The sequence below is a fragment of the Heloderma suspectum genome, chromosome 4 (genome assembly GCF_057233095.1).
Source record: "Heloderma suspectum isolate Gila_16-S chromosome 4, 16-S_ref, whole genome shotgun sequence".
Taxonomy (NCBI): domain Eukaryota; kingdom Metazoa; phylum Chordata; class Lepidosauria; order Squamata; family Helodermatidae; genus Heloderma; species Heloderma suspectum.
The window spans coordinates 19,284,291-19,306,602 of NC_139461.1; the positions used below are offsets into that span (position 1 = coordinate 19,284,291).

A 22,312-nucleotide genomic window follows, 5' to 3' on the forward strand; every position below is an offset into this window, starting at 1 on the left:
TCATCTATATGTAGCTAAGTAATGTTGAATTTGATTTATCCACATAGGGACGTTTCCTGGGGAAAGGAAGAATTCTATATCCCCTTTTGGTCCAAATTCAAGGATTTATCTATGTGGGGAAGTCATGGTGATGATTACAATAGATTCAACCCATGCAAAGCTAAGCACTTTGAAATTTCATTAATTTCGTACATGCTTAGCTCTCCCCATTGAATACAACAGGACTTCAATGATTTGAATTGATTGAACTCAGTGTAGTTCATTTCCACAAATATGCTTCATAGAGTCACTTGAAAAGCTCATACCACAAGCATGAATTTTAAAGTTCAAGAGGCCTTGTCATTTAAAATTATCTTGGCTTCAAAACAAAAACTTGTGCAAGATGGGGAAGATCTATGCAGGCAGTTCAACTATCTAGAAAAGGTGGGAACCATCTCATACAAATCTAGAGCAGCAGCTGTAGATTGTTAAAAGGATTTTCTTTACATTGCTAACTTTCCATGTACAACAGCAGAAATCATCCTCAGTGAAGGTTACTTACCGACATCATGTGCAATTGCAACAAGTGTGGATGGTAACATTTAATGAGGGAAAATGTATCATGTTTACTTATGAAACATTTTGGTGCAAATAGGAAGAAAATTGAATTTAAATCAGCTGCTTCCACCACTACCCTTTCCTGCTTAAAATACTAATTGCACAATCCAGCCAAACGCAGGCACATTTAAGTCCCCTTGAAACCAATGGGTCTTGCAAGTACTTAGCTATGGTTGGATCATATCTTATATTATTTTCCAATGAATGTCAAACTGCAGACAGAAGAAAGCAGCCCTAGGAAACAGTTTTCACTCTTCATTTGACCACTTTCTAGGAGTAAAGCAAAACATCTAGTCTAATGCCTGTCTGAAATCCACATTCTGTAATTTACTGCTGACAAGGGATTAAGCTCTCTGACAGGGAAATGTTAAGTGGTGGGGTCTGAAACAAGGTGGAGAAAAGAGAACACTATTCTCCTCTGCTTCTGTGCCAAACAGATTTAGGTATCTTCAAAAATGGCAGACATTCCACTGGTTGGAGCTTTCTTGCTGTTTTGTACATTTCCCAGGCCCATCTAAGCCAGCCTCGGTTGGACCCTTATCCCAGGAACAAACTGATTTTTGTTTCCTATTGCACTAGAACTGGATAAAATATATACATAGAATAAGAGATGTGAGTCCAGCAGGTACATCATGCCAGCAGAATATTTCAATAAGGGTGGGGTGGGGGAAACGCACACACACAAAAACCATGATAACAGCTCATCTTCTCTTTTTGAAGAATCAGGCCCACCGAACAGATCAGCTGTAGTCTTTTGCTGTTCCACGTCGTGTGAGTTGTGCTCTTGCCATGAATTTCCACCACCACACAACAGCAATTCTGCATTGCAGTTTCATGTGCCATATTGTGTACGTGATATGAATATTGCACAGAGCCAGTCACCTGGGGCAAGTAAAAAAAAAAAAAAAGGAGCCTCCAGGTGACTGTACAGGGGAACTTTTGAAGATTCGAAGAACTGGTTCGTTTTTTGCTTTCCTCTTCCTTTCAGATGGTCAATGTGCAAGAAATTCCTAAGATAACCTTCCTAAGCATTTTTGTGGGCCAGCCACTTCTTTTTGGCTTCATTACAATATTGTATTACTCATGTCATTTTTACTCTCATTCCAATTTCTTTTTTCAAACCCAGCTCAGTTATAGACAAGCCACATTCAAATGAAACAAAAACACCCCCAATGATGCTTATTTCCCAATATGACTGTAATAAGTAATTATGGTATGCTTTAAAATGTCTGTGCTCACTAGTTTTATTTATCACAGAAGAAGGAAGCTGGGAGACCAGGGTCAAATCCTCCACTTGTATTAACTCTGGGGAAAATGGTGATTTAAGGGGCTTTATACACCCTGCAGAATCTCCAGATTCTTGTTTGCATTTCTTGCTGCGAGCCTTTCCTGAAGACAAAGTTGAGGGCAACAGTGCAGATTTCTGAATGCTGGCAGAACTGCTAATATCAGCTTCATTTTTTTTCTGACTTTGAGGCTTAGGTGATATCTCCTGAATAAATAATAAGAAATTGATACTTTTATTGCAGTTTCTTCATTGCAGCTCTTGTATTCTACTTTGATTTTTTAAAGTAACTTAAGTAAAACAATAGCACATTTTCAGAAAAAGTTAAAAAACAAAAATTAAAAACTAAGCAAGTTAATATGTTAAAAAGGGACTCAGCCACAGACCATCATCCCAATCCAGTGATCTGCGCCAGGATGCAGGACCTATGATGTGCCTTTGTAGCTCTCTTTTGTTCAGCAGATTCCCCGTCAGTTTCAGCAGAGAAAGAGTGATCCACACATGCATTGTTTTGCAAATGCAGATGGGTTCACTCTCCACAGAAAGGAAAGGGGGACACCTCCATGCGCAAAGAAACTACATCTGCAGCTTACCACACATGGATCAGGATGTCAGGCCTTAAACATCTCTTCAGTTCTCATAAACAGAACACAGTAATTCTTCCAACCAACATACTTATCTCCATTTGACAAAAACAAATGTTGCCATATTTGTATAGATAGTTAATCATGGAAACCTTCCAACTTGTTCTTAAAGGCACAACTAATAGTTATTAATAACGTTTTTGGGTGTTATAAATACCCAAAGGAAGCAAGTATTCAGCTTTCATGGTTGCCAGATCCAAAATCTTAAATTTTAATGAGTTATCAGTGCCCGTGCTTCCCCACAAATTTAGTTCAGATTGAATACAAGACATGAAGAGGTTGGCAGTGTCCCTTTGATTTTTAAAATCAACTGCAATTGAACTGTTTTATTAAGCATAGTAATCTGGATGTCACCACATGTCTTTGCATTAGGAAATCACAAGTGCCAAAACTGTTAATTAAATTGACAGCTGCAAAAGAAAAGCAAAGAAAACCATAACATAAGAGTTGTAAGGCAAGGCAAGTTGGAAAAATCAAAGCTTATTGTATTTTATAGAATGTGATTCTATAATCACAATATTTTTGACCAATACACATAATTGATCAATGTGTAGAAACAGGCCTAAGTTTACAAATACTGGCATTTTAGGTTAATAGCCTTGAAACTACTTCCCCACATCATGTAAAATGCTGTTCCATCTAGTATGCAAGATCATTGTGCTAGTAAAGTCTTTCATTAAACCACTGGAAAAATTCAGGAACACACTACCGCTTCTGGTAAAAATGCACAAAACTAAACACACAACAAGAACCACATTCATAATCTGAGAGTGTTCACCAGTTTTCAGACCTTTGTATGCAAGAAATGCATTTAGGGTATTGATGACTAGCTTTCTGGTCCAGTGGTTCCAAACATTCAAAGTAACAGATCAGGAGTGGACAACTTCTAAAATGAGCCAATGCAGCTGCTCTTCTCAATCCACACGCCCCTCCCTTCCACAACAGGAACAGAATCACTGGCCAGATACACGTGGAACAGCCTGCTGTGTGGGTACAGACCAAATATGGCAACTACCACAAGCACAGGAAGATTAACATTGTGTTTGGCATTAGGGTTCCAAGACAGAATAGGGTGGATTTGCACCTGCACAAAGCCTTTAAGTTGTCCACTCATGCTCTAGATACTAAAAAGTCCCACTCAATGTTATGCTGGAAGTACCATGTAAAGGTGGTGTGAAAAGATTTCATTCAGCTTTTACCCACTTCTATCACTGAACCAGTTATTCATGCATATCAAACACAATTTATTCATGTCAAACAAACATTTGAAGGATTGTAGAACATATCTATGCTGATTAAGAAAATTACCAGAAATTAATTAGAGCCATAACTTGTAAATAAATGATTTTATTGTTTATCTTCACATGTGTGAAAGACATCACTACAGCAACCATTACTTTCAAAGTTACAAAATTATTTAAAACAAGATTTTAAAACTTGTTCTAATAAGGTGCTTAACCTCTTAACAAGGACAAAATTAAAACATTAGAAAAAACGTTAACGAACGTTATTCATTCATCTACGCAGATGTTGTTCAAAAGTAAATACAACATGGCCCAACCCTAATACAGTTAAAGAGTCTACTGTACCTGCATCATGTAACCTGAGGGTTTAGGTTTAGAACAGTTGTAAACCAGAAAGGGCGAGGGGGGAAAATCAGCAGCCTAATAAGGGTACTGGCCTGAATTTCTCTTTTGCATTACACTTTTAAAAAATGGAGACACATTTTAATCATAAAGCTGTAGAGAGCATGGCCATTATAACGCCATTCCGGCCTGAGACAGACATAATGCTGGTTCCCCACAAAACACCAATTGCAAGTTGGGAGCCAGCCACATAAAGGCCTGTTCTCCCCCACACCCTTCCTAGCATTAACTATGATGTAGTTATATATGCACTGATGCTAACCACGACCAACACTTACCAGGGTTTGAAAACCCACTTAAAAGGATGTTTACAATCTCTGGTTTAAAAGGGAGCCATGGTTTGCATCTGTATACATGTAACTTAAAACCTATGGATAACGCCACGATGGGGGTGGGGTAATTGCTCATAAGTTTATCTCCCAATTTGCATGCTACGGTTTGCTGAAAGCCAGTGTTACATCTACAGTGGGCCTCTGAGGTCTTGTTACTCAGCCATTACTAGTTTCAACTGGGCTAATAATTAGCTTTAAAAAAATACATGCAAATTCAGAATTTTCCCTACCAAAAAAGAAAAGCTCAAATTTGGTTTCCCATTGGGATAACATCTGCTAGTAACTAGACACCTTTTTAAAAACAAGTCCACATAACCAAAGAGTTTGCAAAGACAGATTTTGTAGACTGTTAATTTGTAACGTTGACAACAGCCTGTAGATATGTAATTTTGTTAACTTCCAACAGAAATAAGAGCCAAGTTTCGTTTAAAATATGTAACATTTTCTATAATGTGTTGCTTACAGAACAAAGTCTGCAGAATTGACAGCACTTCATTGGTGGCTCTGCTTGGTAAATTAAGATTAGCATTGCATTGTTTGTGGAAGAGTCATCAGGTTGTCAATCATTCCATAATTTACTTTTGGGGTGCATGTCTGGAAGCAGCACACTGTGGAAGGAAATTGGCTGCAATACCCTCAAACCACTTCTTGTGTTGCAAATTCATTGTGATGCTGCTAAAGATTGCTTTTCTATTTTGTGTTGGCAGGCACATTTGGTGAGAAATATTCTGTCTGCTCCTCCTTGCTCTTTATTACATACTGTGGTTAGGATTATATCAGCTAATATGTAGAATCAAATCTATACTTTGTAAGGAGGGGGAAATTTATATGTGGTGTGACTAAGCAGTGGGTGGGAGATGCTGACTCAATGGCAGAGGGTTTTTTAATTTGAGTGCGTCCAGCATCTCTGATTTTATGAGGCCTCCAACTACTTCTGACCAGGTAGATTGTGGGCTGGACCTTTAAGTTTAACACGCAAAAAGGTAAAGTTGGAACTACACATTACAAAAAACACAATGCTGCCACTGAAAGAATGCCCATGTTGAGGTCCTCCCACACACAACACGCCTTCCATAATGGGTAGTTCAAGAGTCATCACATGCCCTGATGCCTTTTGCAATATGCATGTTTCCTGCCCTTGCCAGCAGCAGCCAATGCTGCAGAGCAGGGGTGGGAAAAAGCACAGTTACATCAAGACACAGGCTACATTGAACTAGCCCAGTCATCTTCAAATGGTGGGTCATGATCAGCAAAACTCAGCAATGCTGGAAGTGCCACCACCATATTGGTTTTGCTTGTTGAAGTTTTGTTTTTGTTTTTTTAAGGGAAAAAATGGGAGGGAAGCAGAAAGAAAGAGAGGGAAATAGAGAGACAGAGATAGCAAAGGAGAAAGAAGGGTGAGAACAGTAAAAAGAAACTAAGACTCCCATCTTGCAGGCTGGGGCTAAAGGTGAGACCTCGGTGTGAACAGGCTGAATTCTACTGGGCTAGGCATTATGGAGGTGGAAGGAGTAACTCAATATAAGGCTGCCATTTTTGGTGGCAGCCCCATATTCTTTGTAACATGTAGTGCTGCCCTAAGAAGCTACATAGCATGGCAATGCACTATCTATTCTTATGCAAAAATATTATGACAATGTCTTGACACCACAGTGACTCAAAAGGCTTAGTCAAGACTTACAATTGAACCCTAGTTTAGGGATCAGGAATGAGTTGTGGGATCACACTCATACTCCCTGTACACATAGAAATTACCCCCACCTAGACATGCGTTTTTGACCGCTGCCACAGGTTACTCACAGTTGAGGAGAGTATCCAATTCCATTTTCACCTGGTTGGTAGTCAAAATATGACACCAATGCCAGTTACAGGAGGGCAGGGGGAAATTCATACAATCCCATGGTCCAATTTCTAAACAAGTTCAGTTGTTAAATCTGAACCAGGTGTAAGCAAAAGCCACATATACCATAAACAGTGTGCTTCCAGAACCAGCACAAGGTCAATGATAGAAAATAAGAAAATGAAGCTGCTTGTAGAGGTTCTTTTGACCTGATTATGTACACAGTGTGAAGGAGTTCTCAAAAAGAGTTGGTTTGAAAAAAGTGGTAGAAGAAAAACTCTTCTTAAAAGGGGGGATCTTTTAAAAATGCTACTCACTAAAGACAACAAAAAGCCACATTAAAAGCTTTATTAAGGCTCTGATCTGAATAAAGAGAAGTGTGTATAGATTTAGGTCTCTCTTTAGCTAGCCTCTGGGCAGAATTTACCAACACAGAAACACTTCCGTGAGTCACTCATGCCTGAAAAGTGCTAAACTTGTCGAGGACACAGCCACATGGTGGCTTATGGACAGGATTCCAGAGCATGCCAATGTCCATACACACATGTGCGCCTCTGATTTCAACTTACGGCCATCTCTGCTGCAGGGAAGCAGGAGACCGCTGCAAGTCTTTGCAGTCTATATGGCAGAAATTAGCAGCACACAAGAACTAATTCTTGGTTTTACTCCCTGTTTAGTGCACATGCTTCAAAACAGAACAGGAAATCACTGCGTCCATCATGCAATGAGCACGTAAATGAGTATGGCTTTTAGTTCACAGGTTCTGTCCAAGCAAGGTAGGTAGGTAGGTAGGTAGGTACGGGTGTGTGAGAAAGTTCATGCACACATGCGTATACACATAGCAGCATTTTCCCCAGGAAATTTCTTGGGAAAATACAGTGCTACTTGAACCAAATGCCAGCCTGAGTTTAGCTGGATTGAAGGTAAATTGAGTTTGTCTTTTGAAGAGGATCCTGAGCCCCCAGGATGTCTGAATGGGCTGTGTGAGCTACACTGATTCTACAGACTGGGAAAGGCTCCCAAAGAATTGCAAGCTGGAAAGAGCTCCACTCCCAGTTGGAAGCCAGAGCTCTCCCTGCCAGCTTCCTAACTCATGAATTAAAAGCCCAAGCTGCCACTTCACATGGCACAGAGGGCTACTTACTACTGTGTACTAATTCTACTACTGTTTTTGTTGGTTCACACAAACCGCAGACACTTGAACAGTGGTGTCAGGGAGTTCTAGAAAGAGGAACAACCGAAGGGAGGGGGAAAATAGTTTGTGTGACCCCAGTGCACGTATGCCCATAAACCCAAAATTAGCACATTTTCAGACATGGGCTCATTCCTGGAAGTCATTCCTATGTGCCAACTGTAGCATAAGCAGTGCCTCCTAGTATGGTTAGTTAATTGAGCTCTGTCATTAGCAGGCACGGTCATGTACAAAATGGGAGGCAGGAGAAAATTCAACTGATCAAGCAGGCAAGAGAGAATGCGGCCATCTCCACTTTAGATGTGGACTCAAACCAGACCCCTAAGATGTTTTTAATGTCTCCTTTTTCATATTTATTAAAAATATACATCCTAGCAAAAAAAGATATGGCTCATTGAACAGTTTCATAAAACACATACACGTTTACAACACCAATTCTTACAATAGAAAGGAAACTTCTTACAAAAGAAGTTTTGCTAGATGTCAAAAACCCTGTGTCAAAAGCACAAGCTGAATTTGTGTCAAGGGTCTTCTAAGCCACTTGTGGGCACAATTCCAGCTATATTGAAATGGTACCTGGAGACAGACATCTCTGAGCTTTCGATTTTCAGGATGTTTGCTTATGAAAATGAAGGTAGCCATGATCTGGGAAATCAAGCTATCCGATCCTAAGCGCACGCTGCAGAAGTCAAGCCCAGACTTAAATCTGAACCTACTTCCATGTTATGCATCCTTAGGTTCTCAGACTGGCTTTCATTAACTCTGTTCATGCAGAGGTGTAAACATACAAAGAATTCTTTCAGCCCCTGTTAGCTTCTGTCTGACAGGGGAACATTAACATCATGGACCTGACATTACCCATGGTACATACCAGTAAGGCCCTCGCAAAAGAATCAAACTCTGCAATTTCATACCTGCTCCAAGACTGGAGCTGCTTGTTTGTTGTCTTCCTTTTTCTCAGCACCATCAGCGCTGACAGCTTTGGATGCCAACAATCCTGCAAAGGAAAAGACACACGGTACTAGGGTTATTTTGCAGTGACTCTGTCATAACTTGATGACAGGTATAATCCCACAGATAGATCTGAGTAGACCCCCAGCTACGTGTTTCCTGGAAATACAAACACAGGTAACAGGCCCCCTTCGTGAGCAAAGTTTAATAGAGATTTCTCCTAAAACAGTAAACAGTTCAATTCTCTCCAGAAAGCAATTATAATTCATCTGGTTGGGTTTTTTTGCGGAAATCTACTCAAACGGAGCTGAAATCAAGCCCAAAAGTTGCCGTTTGGCCATGCCCCCCAAAACAGGCAGCAGCAGCCAGAGGGGCTGTGTTCTGACATCACAAATGCCTCTCTTTCTTTCAGGCCTGGTTGGTGAGCATGGAAAGTGACGTTTTCAGTCATATTATTATAGGAAACAACTGTGATTTTGCAAAATCCACAGAGTACAAATGTGCCATTGTGCAAGAGTATAACAAAAAGCACACTGGATAAAATATTTGGAATATGGAAAAAAAGCAAAGGAAAGCATAGGTAGATGCTGTGAAAAAAGTTCAAGTGAGAAATCTGTGGGGCCCGGTTTGCACATAACACTAACCCATGATTTATTTAAACCATAGTTTGTTGCTCTACCCAGGGTTTGTCTGGCACATGGTCAAACAAACCATGGTTTATTTTCTCAGTCCCTGCGGGGGTTTGTTCCCCTTCTTTTACCCACTCTCTTCCTGTATCGCAAATGCCTTTGTGGCACCACAATACTGGCATGTAAAGAGGCTCGTTTGTTTTTTTTACTGCTCTTGCCCACTGGCTTTATAAGCCTGGAGAAACAAACCATGAACAACCCATGATTCTGGGTTCGTAAGTAACAACCACCCATACTTTAAACAACCTACAGTTCATGACCTACATTAAACCATGGGTTCTCTTCACTGCTCGTTCATGGTTAAAAACCCATAGTCAATCCCTAGTTCTAGATTCACATGTAATGACAACCCACGATTCAACAAACCATGGTTAAATTATGCGTGAACCAGGTCTGTGTGTCAGGACCATTTCAATGTTAGTACAAATACTACACAAAATGTTAGTTATCCTCTAAAATTGTTACTTCTATGCATATTTTAATTTTATTCGTCTCCCCCTTTGTTTTTAAAAAAGGAGTGACTATTTGGAGAAGGGAGGCAAACAGTGGCCTGTCACTGCCCCTGCTCTTTTTGCTTTTAGCCTTGAAAACAGCTGAGAAGGGCTTCTGTCAGGGATGGTGAAATTTGCTTCTCCCACCCACCACAGATAGGAGAAATGTGTTGATAATACAGGGCAATCATTATACTTGAATGGTGTAACTCATGTGTCCGAGGTAGGTTAGGTCTGATCGCCACATAGGCCTCAACTCACTCACTTTCTTCCTTTGTTCCTTTCTTCCTTTCTGACTGATTGCATTTATATCCCGCCTTTTTTCCTCTTGCGAGGAACCCAAGGCGGCTTACATTATCCTCCTCCTCTCCATTTTACCTTCACAACAACAACCCTGTGAGGTAGGTTGGGCTGAGAGTCTGTGACTGGCCCAAAGTCACCCAGTGAGCTTCCATGGCCGAGGGGGGACTACAGCCCGGATCTCCCAGCTCGCAGTCCAACACTCTTGCCACTACACCACACTGGCTCTCTTAGCAGTTGTGTGCTATGTGCTTAGCAGTAGTACAACTCTTCTGTCTGCTCCTTACAAGGAACTCGGCAGCCCCCATTTCCTTTATGAGGTACAAGATTGGAGAGTGGAAAAAGCCAAAAAGCAGATTGAGGCCTGGCAATTTTGAAGTAAAAAGAAATAAAATGAAGGAAGTCTCTCTTAGATAGAAGCAATCACACTACTACTGTTAAGAAATGAGGCTTATGCAGGAAACCGACCTAGTATGCCTCAGGCACATGAGTTACACCACTCAAGTAACAGCTTGAGTAAGTAACAGCTCAAGTAACAGCTCCAGGCACTCTTGAAATTAAATGGATTATCTAGATCCATTTCAATCGGGCTTCAGGCCTGGTTTTGGAATGGAAACTGCCTTGGTCGCCCTGTGGGATGACCTCTGCCAGGAGAGGGACAGGGGGAGTGCGACCCTGTTGATTCTCCTGGACCTCTCAGTGGCTTTCGATACCATTGACCATGGTATCCTTCTGGATAGGTTGTCTGGGTTAGGAGTTGGAGGCACTGCACTACAGTGGTTCCGCTCCTACTTGGATGGCCGATTCCAGAAGGTGGTGCTGGGGGATTATTGCTCTGTGCCATGGCAATTGTGCCATGGGGTTCCACAGGGCTCTATTTTATCCCCCATGCTGTTTAACATCTACATGAAACCGCTGGGGGAGGTTATCCGGAGGTGTGGGCTGAGGTGCCATCAATATGCGGATGACACCCAGCTCTACCTCTCTTTCTCATCAAAACCAGGTGAGCCAGTGGCTGTTCTGAATCAGTGCCTGGGCACGGTAATGGACTGGATGAGGGCCAATAAACTGAAACTCAATCCAGACAAGATGGAGGTACTGTCAGTGGGTGGTTCGTCTGCCCGGCTAGGTGATATTCAACCTGTTCTGGAGGGGGTTGCACTCCCCCTAAAGGATCAGGTTCGTAGTTTGGGGGTGCTCTTGGATCCAGAACTGTCACTTGAAGCACAGGTGAACTCAGTGGCACGGAGCACTTTTTATCAGCTTAGGCTGGTATACCAACTACGCCCTTATCTGGACACAGATAGCCTAGCTACAGTTATCCATGCTCTGATAACTTCTCGTCTGGATTACTGCAATGCGTTATACATGGGGCTGCCTTTGAAAACGGTCCGGAAACTTCAGCTGGTCCAAAACAGGGCAGCAAGATTGTTAACAGGGACTGGCCAGTGAGCTCATATTACGCCAGTACTTTTCCAGCTGCACTGGCTGCCAGTCCATTTCCGGGCCCGATTCAAAGTGCTGGTGTTAACATTCAAAGCCCTTAACGGCTTGTGGCCAGGTTACCTGAAGGATCGCCTCCTCCCATATGTGCCTGCCCGGACCTTAAGATCATCATCAGCGGCCCTTCTCCGTGAGCCCCTGCCAAAGGAAGTGAGGCGGGTTGATACTAGGAGGAGGGCTGCTACTAGGAGGAGGGCTTTTTCTGCTGTGGCACCCCAGCTCTGGAATGAGCTCCCTAGTGAGGTTCGCCTGGCATCTACATTGTATTCCTTTCGGCGCCAGGTGAAGACCTTTTTATTTTCCCAGGCATTTTAGCATTTTAGCTTTCTAAATTTTTATCTTTGTTGTTTTAAATCTGTATTTTAAACTCCTGCACTGCTGCTAGGTTTTATTGTGGTTGTATTGTTATATTGTGGTTTTAATATTCTATATATTTTAAATTGTTTTATTGTGTGTTGTTTGGTTTTAATTTTTGTGAACCGCCCAGACAGCTTCAGCTATTGGGCGGTATAGAAATAAATAAATAAATAAATATAATCGTTGCCTCATGGGGGGGGGGGGCAGGGAGGGATTTCACCAGCCCTGACAGAAGCCCTTCTCGGCTATTTCCAAGGCTAAAGACAAAAAGGGTGGGTCAATGACCAACCACTACTCGTTTGCTTTTTAAAGGGAGAGACAAATACAACAAAACTATTTTCCCTATACTGGCAAGCCATATAAGAGGGCAATTGGGGCAGGGGGAGTGAATTTGAGTTATAAAACCAAATGCAATTCTACCCTTGCAGTCTTCACTCCCCTCATCTCTACTCCTATGTAATCTTCAATGCCACTGAATTAAGATGCTGTCATGCAGGAATCAACAAATGGTAGATTTCCTGAATTTCATTTAACAAATTCCTTTTCAGTAATTTTAATGAATCAAGTGAAAAATGAACAAGCCCCAAATTCAGTCAGTCTTATCTACATGCTACAGGAGAGACAGTGGGGTTGAGCAGTACTAATGTCTTAATCACCTCAACCAATGGCAGACGTTTTACCCTGCCAAGGAATTATGGATCTTTAAACAGGTTTTTAGAACAAAGTATTTCACATAGGACCAAAATTTCTTGCAATATTACCTAATGGTGAGCTGCTTAATGGAGCAATACTACTAAAAGTGCAATGAGATTCAGGACAAATCTCTATTCTCTGCCACTAACAGGTGTTTTTGCGCTGTCTGATGTCAGTCTGAAAGAATCCTTGCCTCCCCTCTTATCAAAACCGGACTGAAGATTCTCTCATTCAGCAAGAACTGGGTTTGATTAAGTCTGAAGGTATTCCCTTTGGCTGATTTTATTTACACGCGCACGCACGCACACACACACACATACACACACACACTGAGAAACTAAGGAGAAGCTTCTCTCTCTAACCTTCTCCCATATCATTTATTTAATTTATTTATCACATTTGTATACCACCCAATAGCTGAAGCGCTCTGGGCCATTCACAACAATACTGTTAGTTATGATGAGCTTTTGTGGCAGTGAAACTGCAATCTAAGCCCACTTGGATTCTTGAACTCTATCTGCCAAAACAAATTACAAATGACACCTATGGGTTTGTGAAGCAGATACCACTGTGGATGTATAACATTATTTATTTTACTGTGCTTGTCTGTTGACATAAGAGATAAGCGACATTCCATCATAAACCATAGTTTAATATCCTGACTTATTCTGATGTTGGTAACCATAATTTTCTGGGTTTGGACAAAAAAAAAAAGGAAACTATGGTTAGTTAGAGACTTTCTGGTTTGATTGCTTCTACTGCAAAAGGCCTGCATGGGTAAAGCCAAGGTATCACCCTGCAAACAGGCTCATCTTAATTTCAAGACATTAATTTGTTTACTAAAGATGCCAAGAATACTAAATGTATTTTGAAACTTAACAGGGAATAAGTATTAGACAATACATTAGACAAGATAATGATCATGACAATGTGACAAATGCCCCAGTGACACAAGGCATCCTATTTCCCTAATGTGTGTTAAGCTTAGGCCGCCTAGTGGGAACAAAGCAAAAGAATAAAAACTATGACCAAGTCTCTTGTAAACTGTGAAGTACTCTTCAGGTACTTGAAAGGTTGTCACAGAAAGGAAGGCCAGCATCTCTTCTCAATCATCCCTGAGTGTAGGACTTGGAATAATGGGCTCAAGCTACAGGATGCCAGATTCTAGTTGAACAGCAGAAAAACGTCCTGACTGTTAGGTCAATACGACAATGGAACCAATTACCTAGGGAGGTAGTGGGCTCTCCCACACTGGAGGCATTCGAGACGAGGCTGGTCAGCCATCTGTCAGGAATGTTCTGACTCGATGGAGTCTATGAAAATGTTTTGACAGTTCCCTGACCCTATATATGCGAAGCATCCAAGCACATGCAAACAGTCAAGCACAGCACCTTATGGTAGAAGTATCAACATGAACAATGAACAAACATTAAAGCAGCCAGAATGTCAACTCTTAAATGACAGCTTACCAGTGATCTTGTTAAGACGAGCCCTTTTTGCCTGAAATGAGTTGCCTAGATTATTTTTCCTCTTGTGCGCTAAAGCATTCTCTGCCTGTACAAAGGCAATCTTTGGGACGTCCACTAGAGGGAATCCTAAATTGATAAGAAGACATCATGTACTAAGTCCGTATTTCAAAACCTTGTCTAAAACCAAATGTTTAATATATTCTATTAAGTGTTAATCAAATGATTTATGTTTATTGAACTGAAATCATGTTCAAACATGTGCAAAAGCTTTGTTTGGTTTGCATATTGGTCCATGGTATAAGAGTTTCTCCTTAGTATGGCTGTAGGAGAACAGAGGCTTAAAAATAATTTTGTAAAAACTTACCAAGCCCTGAAAACTTTCTACACACATACAACAAATAGCAGGGGGAAAGAGTCTGAGTGATGGCAATGGCTGGGCAATCACAAAAACATAACTCTGCTATTACCACCTCTCCGATGGCCTTGTGTAATTTTTCCAAGATCTGCCTCATTTATTCATCGTTTGTTAGACTGCACCATATCTTCCCTCCCCGCCACAACACAGTGACATGGTGCTAACGATAGGCAGCAGGTAAAACAGGTGAGAACCTAGAGAAAAATAAGGAAATCTGAAGGACCATCTCTTCCTGTATGAATCTGTAAATGTTCTAAGATTTTTGAGGCCCTTTTTCCAGGACCACCTGCCTTCAGAGATTGGTGGTTGATGACTGGCAAAATGGCCTCTCCTGTGGTAGGACCTTGTTTATGAAACACCCTCCTGATCTGTTTGCCTTCTGTCATCATTGTTAGCTTTTAAGTAGGAGAATTCTGTTCTCCTGGGCATTTGAGGTATTATGTGTTTTGCTGTTCTCTTTTTGATGCTACTGCTGCCACTTGGTGTTTGAATTTTATATATTTTATTGTTACTGTGAACATTGGTGTTTGTTGTAAGCTGCTTTGGGATTTGCTTTCACACAATGGTAACCCAGGATTTTTTAAGACCCTGGGTTACCATGAGTAAGCCGCGTAATCCTGCTTGGTCACTCCTGCTTGGCTCTTCCTGCCAACCAGAGCAGGTAAACAAGCCAGGGGTGCTTATTTAGGACAAGTTCAAGCCCTGGGTTACAACTCTGACTTATCAGGAGATAGACAAGCCAGAGTTTGGTGTTTGGACATAACACTAACCAAAGGCGTACCTGCCTTGTTCAGCATCCCTGGCTTGTTCAGCCACCCCCACCAGCAGGAGGTGCCAAGTAGTCGAGATTTGAGCCATCTCCACTAGCACACTGGTTTGCTCACAGTAACCCAGGGTTTAAAAAAAAACCTGGTTTACCATTGTGTGCAAACCAGGCCACTGTCAGAATCATCTGGTATAATAGCCATAACTTGTGCTCCCCTTCATATTTCCAAAGAATTGTGGGACAAGCAAGAGATTAAAAATATAAAACTGCAACCAACCCTACCCAAACGCAGGCTTGGTAATACTTAATAAAGAAAAAAAATGGAATTAGGAATTTCTGCTTATCACGTTCAATCCTGCAACTTTATGCTGATTCACTGAGGTAATTCTCAACGACTCAGAGACCAGCGCAAGAAGCATTGTTGAGAAGCATTGAGTGTGAAGTGTTATCAGGAAATATGCAAGTTCTTATATTTCCAACAGCTGTTTCACAAACACAAAGCACCCCAAAAGATCACAGACCAATGTTAACATACCCTTCACATGCTACATTGGGGAGAAGGAAGGAAGGATAAAAATTTAGTTGTACCAAAAGTCTCACTGGATGTAGGCTGCTCTTCCTTCTTCTGAACTTCCTGGACAATTGTCGAGGTTGATGTTTCTTCCTTCTTTGAAGGTACTTTAAACCACTTTCTCTCCTCTTTGTCTTTATTGCTGTTCACACTGGTCCGTGGTTTAACTCCTGCTTTGTTTTTGGCTGCTGCCACTGCTGCAGCTTTGACCAAAGCTATCCAGTCCTTCAGAGCAAGCAAATAAAAAAGGAGATCAACTAGATCAAAATAAAATCCCAAGGGAATATTTTCATATTAAGATTTTTATAGATTTGTATGTTGAATTGTTTTCTATTTTTCGTACAAACTGGAACGTGTAAGGAGAGTAGATATTGATCACATAATTTAAAATATTTATGGAGCTATATAAGTAGAGAGCATCAGTGTTTATGTGCATGCCCAGGAGAACCCCACAGGGCAAAAATGAGAAGCAGATGTTTTGCTGAAACAGCTCTCATAGAGCAAGAGACCAGTTTAGTTTAGTCACTTGCCTGCTTGTCAGAGACACTAATAGTAATGTGCCTCTAATTTAAGCACTGTGCAAAACAGCACATAGGAAGTTGCCTTATATTGGATCAAACTGTTTGTTCACTTAGCCCAATATTGTCTACTCTGACTGGCAGTAGATTTACAGGGTTTCAGCAATGAGAAGGGTCTTTCCCATCACCTCCTACCTGATAATTTTTAATGGAGATACTAGGGATTACACCTGGGGTCTTCCGTAGGCAAGTCATATGCTTTATTGCTGAGCTACAATCTCTTCCCCATGTACACAGCTAGCTTCCTTGTATCACAGCCATGTCGTTTAACTAGCTTAGTTTCAAGTACCTATAAATACTCTAGCAATCACTGACTAATTATCTTTCTTGTAGTTCTATTACCTCCACTATCTCCTCTCCTTCCCTAAGACAAGGCCCAATCAAGGGAGAAATATGTTGATAATATGGTTAGTTTTCCTTTCTAGTATTGAGACACCACTATAATCCACTGAAAGATTAAGTTCCTACTTAAACCCAGGCTCTTATTAGACTCCTCTGTTAAAGGAAAATATCCCTGTTCCCCTTTTTAGTCTCCTACATCAGGAATGGGGCTTCAAATCCCCTTGGATGTTTTGCAAGTACTCCATTGATGTGATATATAATGGGAATTCAAAGGCTGGTGCAGAACAGTATGTGTTGGCCTGCGTGGATGTATCCACAACACATATGTACCCTAAACACTCACAAACCCCTCTGTACCAAGGCAAATCTTGAGGCCAGGAGTGCAGGATTATTTCAGGTGAAACTCAACCTTTGACAGTCTGCCTGAGTGCATCTTTCCAAAGCCAAAAGGCAAGAGAGATCTTTTACAACCATCTTAGTAAGATCAACATTGCAATGAAAACACTAGACGTGGAGAAAAGCAGACACACCAATTCCATGCCTTTTGCAAACTCTTATTCCCCAAACCAAAGCTGTGAATGTCACAGGAAAGTATGTTACATAGAGGAAAGAGAGAAATATAGCAACAAGAGACAGGTTTTCAAAGAATAAGGAATTCACTAATTGTAACACATACTGAACATGCTGTCCATCAGATCAAATGTTGGGTTTGTTAATGTTTGTTTTTATAAGTTTAAAATCAATAAAAATATATTGTTTTTAAAGTATGTTACATAAAGGTGGCATATGTATCTTGATACTACCATCTGAGTTACATGTACTTTTTATATTATTATTATTATTATTTATTACACATTATATACTGCTTTCCAATGAACTATCGAATTGGTTAATGAAAATTATTAAACCATAACATATAACAATAAAGTAAGATTAGAGCAGAGACCACATTCCTATCTATATATATGTAGCTCTATTTGCTAATAAAAGGTCTCTGAATGCAGAGGATTCTACATAAGATTCAGCCAGGCAGAATCAGACTGAACGTCCATCTTATCCAGCATCCTGCTTTCTACAGTGACCAACCAGATGCCTCATAAGCAAAGCATGAAGGCACTTCCCTCCTGCTGTCCTCCAGTAACGGGTATTGAGTGGCAAACTAACTCTGAACAGGGACTACAGCAATCAGACCCTCTGTTGCTAGCTTTCTTTCACTTCTTTTCAAAGGTAGGTTTGCTACCAGTCATCTGGAGTCATGGTTTTCCAAATGGGGATCCTGATACTGGAATGAGTATATGTAGAGGCTGGCAGTAGAAAGAAAGACTGAGAATAAACTAAGTCAATCTGTATGGCCACGAGTAGAAATAAAGCCGAAGCAATTTCCTTCCTCATAGAGCATCTGAGTTCTCCAAGCAGGTGGGTTGTGTGCACTGCTTATTTAAGACCAGTATTGAAGACCTGCTCCTATTTATACTAGCACTGAACAGCAGACATGTGTCCCATCATCCATGCCAAGAAGGAACAACATGCGTCTTTAAACCTCAGGCCAAGGAAACAAGACAACTATAGTAAAACATTTAATCAGGAAAGAGATTATGCTATTGTCAGACTTCACAAAATCCTGCCTGGCACCACCACACCAGAAGGACCTTCTAGAATAATTTACGGCATCTTAAAACACAGAAAATGTGTACAGTAAGATGTAGGCCTGGTAGCTGTGTTTACTACAGGTAAGTGAAGTATGACCTGAGGGCTGAATCAAGACTATTCTCAGATGGGATGATACACTTTGGACTTGGAGGTGCAGTAAGTCCTTATTGAGATTACCCATTTGGGGGGAGAGGCTAAGAGTCATCTAATAACCCCTACATGGCCAGCCCCAAGAAGAATTACTGGCAACCCCATCTATGACAGGCTGTTTTAATCAGCCCTCAGACGCCTGATACCAGACTATTCAATGTTGCCATGTGTTTCCTGTAAGATTCTCAAATCAACCTATATCACATTTGCTTGCTAAAACTGCATACAAACAGCAAAACATTATCTGATCAGAGCCCTCTCTCACCTTTTCTTCATTGGGCCATTTCAAAGCCCCAAACTTGTCACCAAAACAGGCAGCTACAGCCAATCCCAGCTCCCTAAAAGGCATACCTTGTACAATAAATATTTGTCACATCCACACTACATATTTAGGAGTATATAACTGGGAAGCTGCCCATAGTCATCCAATGAAACATGCCACTTAACCGCTATTTTGTTTGCTTTTGTTAGATTAGCATCTTTTACTCATATACACAGGACATTCTGAATAGAATCCCTCTGAATATATAGTAAACAAACGATAGTCATACAAGCTACAAAGTATTTCAGTGCTACACGTCTGATATCACTTGTACATTATAGCCTGTTTTAATCCAATTCCAAAACAATAAAAGATCGCTACTTCCCCACAAGATGTATTATAATGAATTCTTGCTAAGTAAGCTATCTCAAAGTTTAAGTCTACTCAGGCTGTAGGTAAACTATGACATGGGTTTCCAGAAATTTTTGATTCTGAAAATGTTCTGATGGCCTGAATTGATGGGGATCCAATTTAGCTTCTATTTATTAAACTAAACTTTTAAAGAAGTACACCATGTTAATTTTATGTGTTGGATAAATCTTCACAGTTTTCCACTAGCAAACAGTATATGAACTGACACCCTGGTTGGGGTGGGGATTAATAAAACATACTTAAAGCAGTTTAAATATCATATCCAAATATTCAAAGCTTTACTTGGAAATCAGTTTTATTGGAATGATTGTAAATATTTTAGCACACACTTCCTTACATTGTTTACTTCTTAAAATAAAAAACGAAGGCACTGAAAACTGTCATTGCACTAATTTCTGGGTGCCCAAGGTGTTGTCCAACAAGAAACTGTTGCTTCCTAGAGCATCCAACAAGAAGCTGTTGTTCCTAGAACAACCCTGGAAATGAGCCAAAACACTCATTTCCAGAACAGAACAGGTCAGGAGCGTTCCTTACTGCAAGCTCTGCTGATGTGTTCCCTTCCAGAAACTAGTATTCTCGCTTGTTTTATTTTTTTTATTATTTATTTTAAATTTTTCTTGGCTATCTTTCAGGACAGAAGCCCTCCCAAGGCGGTTAACCGCAATACATAAAAATATATTGTTTCTGGTTGCTTTAGCAAGAGCTATATTCCCATTGTGCCAATGGCGGGTTGTGCTGGTGCACGGACAGCCTCCCAAGTTATGGTTGCTATATGTGGAAGGGTGGCTTCAAGTTGACAGTCTGAAAATGACCAGGGGAGAAGAACCTGCCTCTGTTTATGTAAGTACCAGGCAGGTAGTAAAGTACAATTCTGAATGGTCAAGGGGTCAACAAATGTGATTGGTAGTTAGGTCCATAAAGAACAAGATTGGTCAGAGGTGAGTTGGAGGTTGTCAGCTGGAAGAGAGCTGATGGCTGAAGGGAGTAGAGTGCACAGCTGAGAGATCAGAAAGCCTTCCAGCCTGAGAGAGCCCCTGCTGGGAGAAGACCTAAATACTAGAGCAGGCTGCTGGGGGGAGCCTGAAGCTGTGCTGTGAGGTTTGTGCTGACTAGGGATGGCGGAGAATTTCTCCAAGAATCTCGGGGAGGCCGAATGCCAACGCATTCGGCCCCCCAAAATTGGCGGTGAAATTCTCCGCCACCCCCCCCCGCCACCCCCCCAGGATGGGACTTACCTCCCTCGAATGTCCCTCTCAGCGGCGGGTCCCGGTGGCGTTTCGGCGGTGTTTCGGCGGGGGCGGCGGCGGCCGGTCTTCCGACCGGCTGCCGCCGCCATTACAAAGTAAAGTTAAAAAAAACACAACACACACACGTGATAGGCTACATAACGATTTACGTAGCCTATCACAGCTGACTTTGGAAATCTAGCCGTGATAGGCTACGTAAATCGTTACGTAGCCTATCACGTGTGCGTGTTTTGTTTTTTTAAACGTTACTTTTGTATTTCGCGGCCGGGGAGACGGGGCGCTTCTCCCTGGCCTGAATTTCGGCTGGGCGAGGCGGGGCGCCTCCCCCCCCTGGCCTGAACTTCGGGGGGAGAACCGAAGCACCTCCCCCCCACCGTGAAGCAAGCTTTCGTCCATCCCTAGTGCTGACGTTTCAAGCAGGCAGAGAAGCCCAGTGACAGAAGCTTTGACCAAGTGGAACTTTAGCAAGGAGTCCCTGACACCTCTGAGTCATCCTAGAGACCAGGACCTGCAGAAGAAGCTTGATGCAGAAGACGGCTGTACAGCATCTGATCCTGGCTGTGAGCAAATGGCTGAGGGAGAGCTTAGGGAAATCTTGTCTGCGGAAAAATGCTATTGAAAGCTTATATAACTCTTTTTATTTTGTTAGTTATTGCATTTATATCCTGCCTTTTTTCTTCTTGCAAGGAACCCAAGGCGGTTTACATTTATTTTATTTATTTATTTATTAAATTTATTAATCGCCCATCTGACTGGTCACCCAGCCACTCTGGGCGATGTACAACCCACCATAAACAATTTAAAACAATAAAATTTTACCATAAATTTTTTTTAAAAAAAATACCCTAACCCACCCCAAATGCCTGCCTGAACAACCACGTTTTTAATGCACGACGGAAGCTCATTAAAGAGGGGGCATGACGGAGTTCCCTAGGGAGGGAGTTCCACAGAGTGGGGGCCACCAGAGAGAAGGCCCTCACCCTCGTCCCCACCAGTCTAGCTGTCCTGGCTGATGGGACAGAGAGAAGGCCATCCGAGGCTGATCTTGTTAAGCGGCCTGTCTGGTGTTGCTGGAGGCGCTCCTTAAGATAGGCTGGGCCGGAACCATATAGGGTTTTAAAGGTCAAAACCAACACCTTGAATTTGGCCCAGAAAACAACTGGTAACCAGTGCAACTCCTTCAGCACTGGAGTGATGTGATCTGGCCGGCGGCTGCCTTTAATCAGGCGAGCCGCCGCGTTCTGTACCAGCTGCAGTTTCCGAACCGTCTTCAAGCGTAACCCCACGTAGAGCGCATTACAGTAGTCTAAACGAGAGGAGACCAGGGCATGTACTACCGATGGGAGCAGATGGTCGGGAAGGTAGGGGCGCAGCCGCCGTATCAGATGGAGTTGATACAGCGCTGTCCGGCTCACAGCTGACACCTGAGCCTCCATGGACAGCTGGGAGTCCAAAATGACCCCCAGGCTGCGGACCTGGTCTTTCAAGGGTAGCTGTACCCCATTCAACACCAGGTCAACATCCCCCAGCCTCCTCTTGTCTCCCACCAAAAGTACCTCGGTCTTGTCAGGGTTGAGCTTCAGCTTATTCCTCCCCATCCAGCCACTCACCGTCTCCAGACATTTGGACAGGGATTCTACGGCCAACCTTGGTGAAGATTTGAATGAGAGGTAGAGCTGAGTGTCATCCGCATATTGATGACACTGCACCCCAAACCTCCTGATGATAGCCCCCAGTGGCTTCACATAGATGTTAAATAGCATCGGGGAGAGGATGGAACCCTGTGGCACCCCACAAGTAAGTGGCCACGGGTCCGAAACCTCCTCTCCCAGTGCTACCCTCTGGTACCTGCCAGAGAGGAAGGACTGGAACCACCGCAATACAGTGTTTCCAATGCCCAACCCCTCCAG

General features: G+C 42.0%; 1 protein-coding gene across 13 annotated transcripts in view; it reads right to left on the reverse strand.

Annotated features, from left to right (window-relative positions):
- PHF20L1 (PHD finger protein 20 like 1) overlaps positions 1 to 22,312 on the reverse strand; it is a 76,679-nt gene that overhangs the window by 30,845 nt on the left and 23,522 nt on the right. For all 13 annotated transcript variants that reach the window (XR_014789976.1, XM_084848753.1, XM_084848755.1 and 10 more), the window contains 4 exons: positions 15,759 to 15,966; positions 13,990 to 14,115; positions 8,451 to 8,533; positions 1,837 to 2,089 (listed from right to left, as the gene is read on the reverse strand). Coding sequence is in view for 12 of the 13 variants with exons in the window: in XM_084848753.1 (XP_084704879.1) it covers positions 1,837 to 2,089; positions 8,451 to 8,533; positions 13,990 to 14,115; positions 15,759 to 15,966 (670 nt within the window). In the remaining variant the exon portion in view is untranslated. The remainder of the gene's footprint in view (positions 1 to 1,836; positions 2,090 to 8,450; positions 8,534 to 13,989; positions 14,116 to 15,758; positions 15,967 to 22,312) is intronic.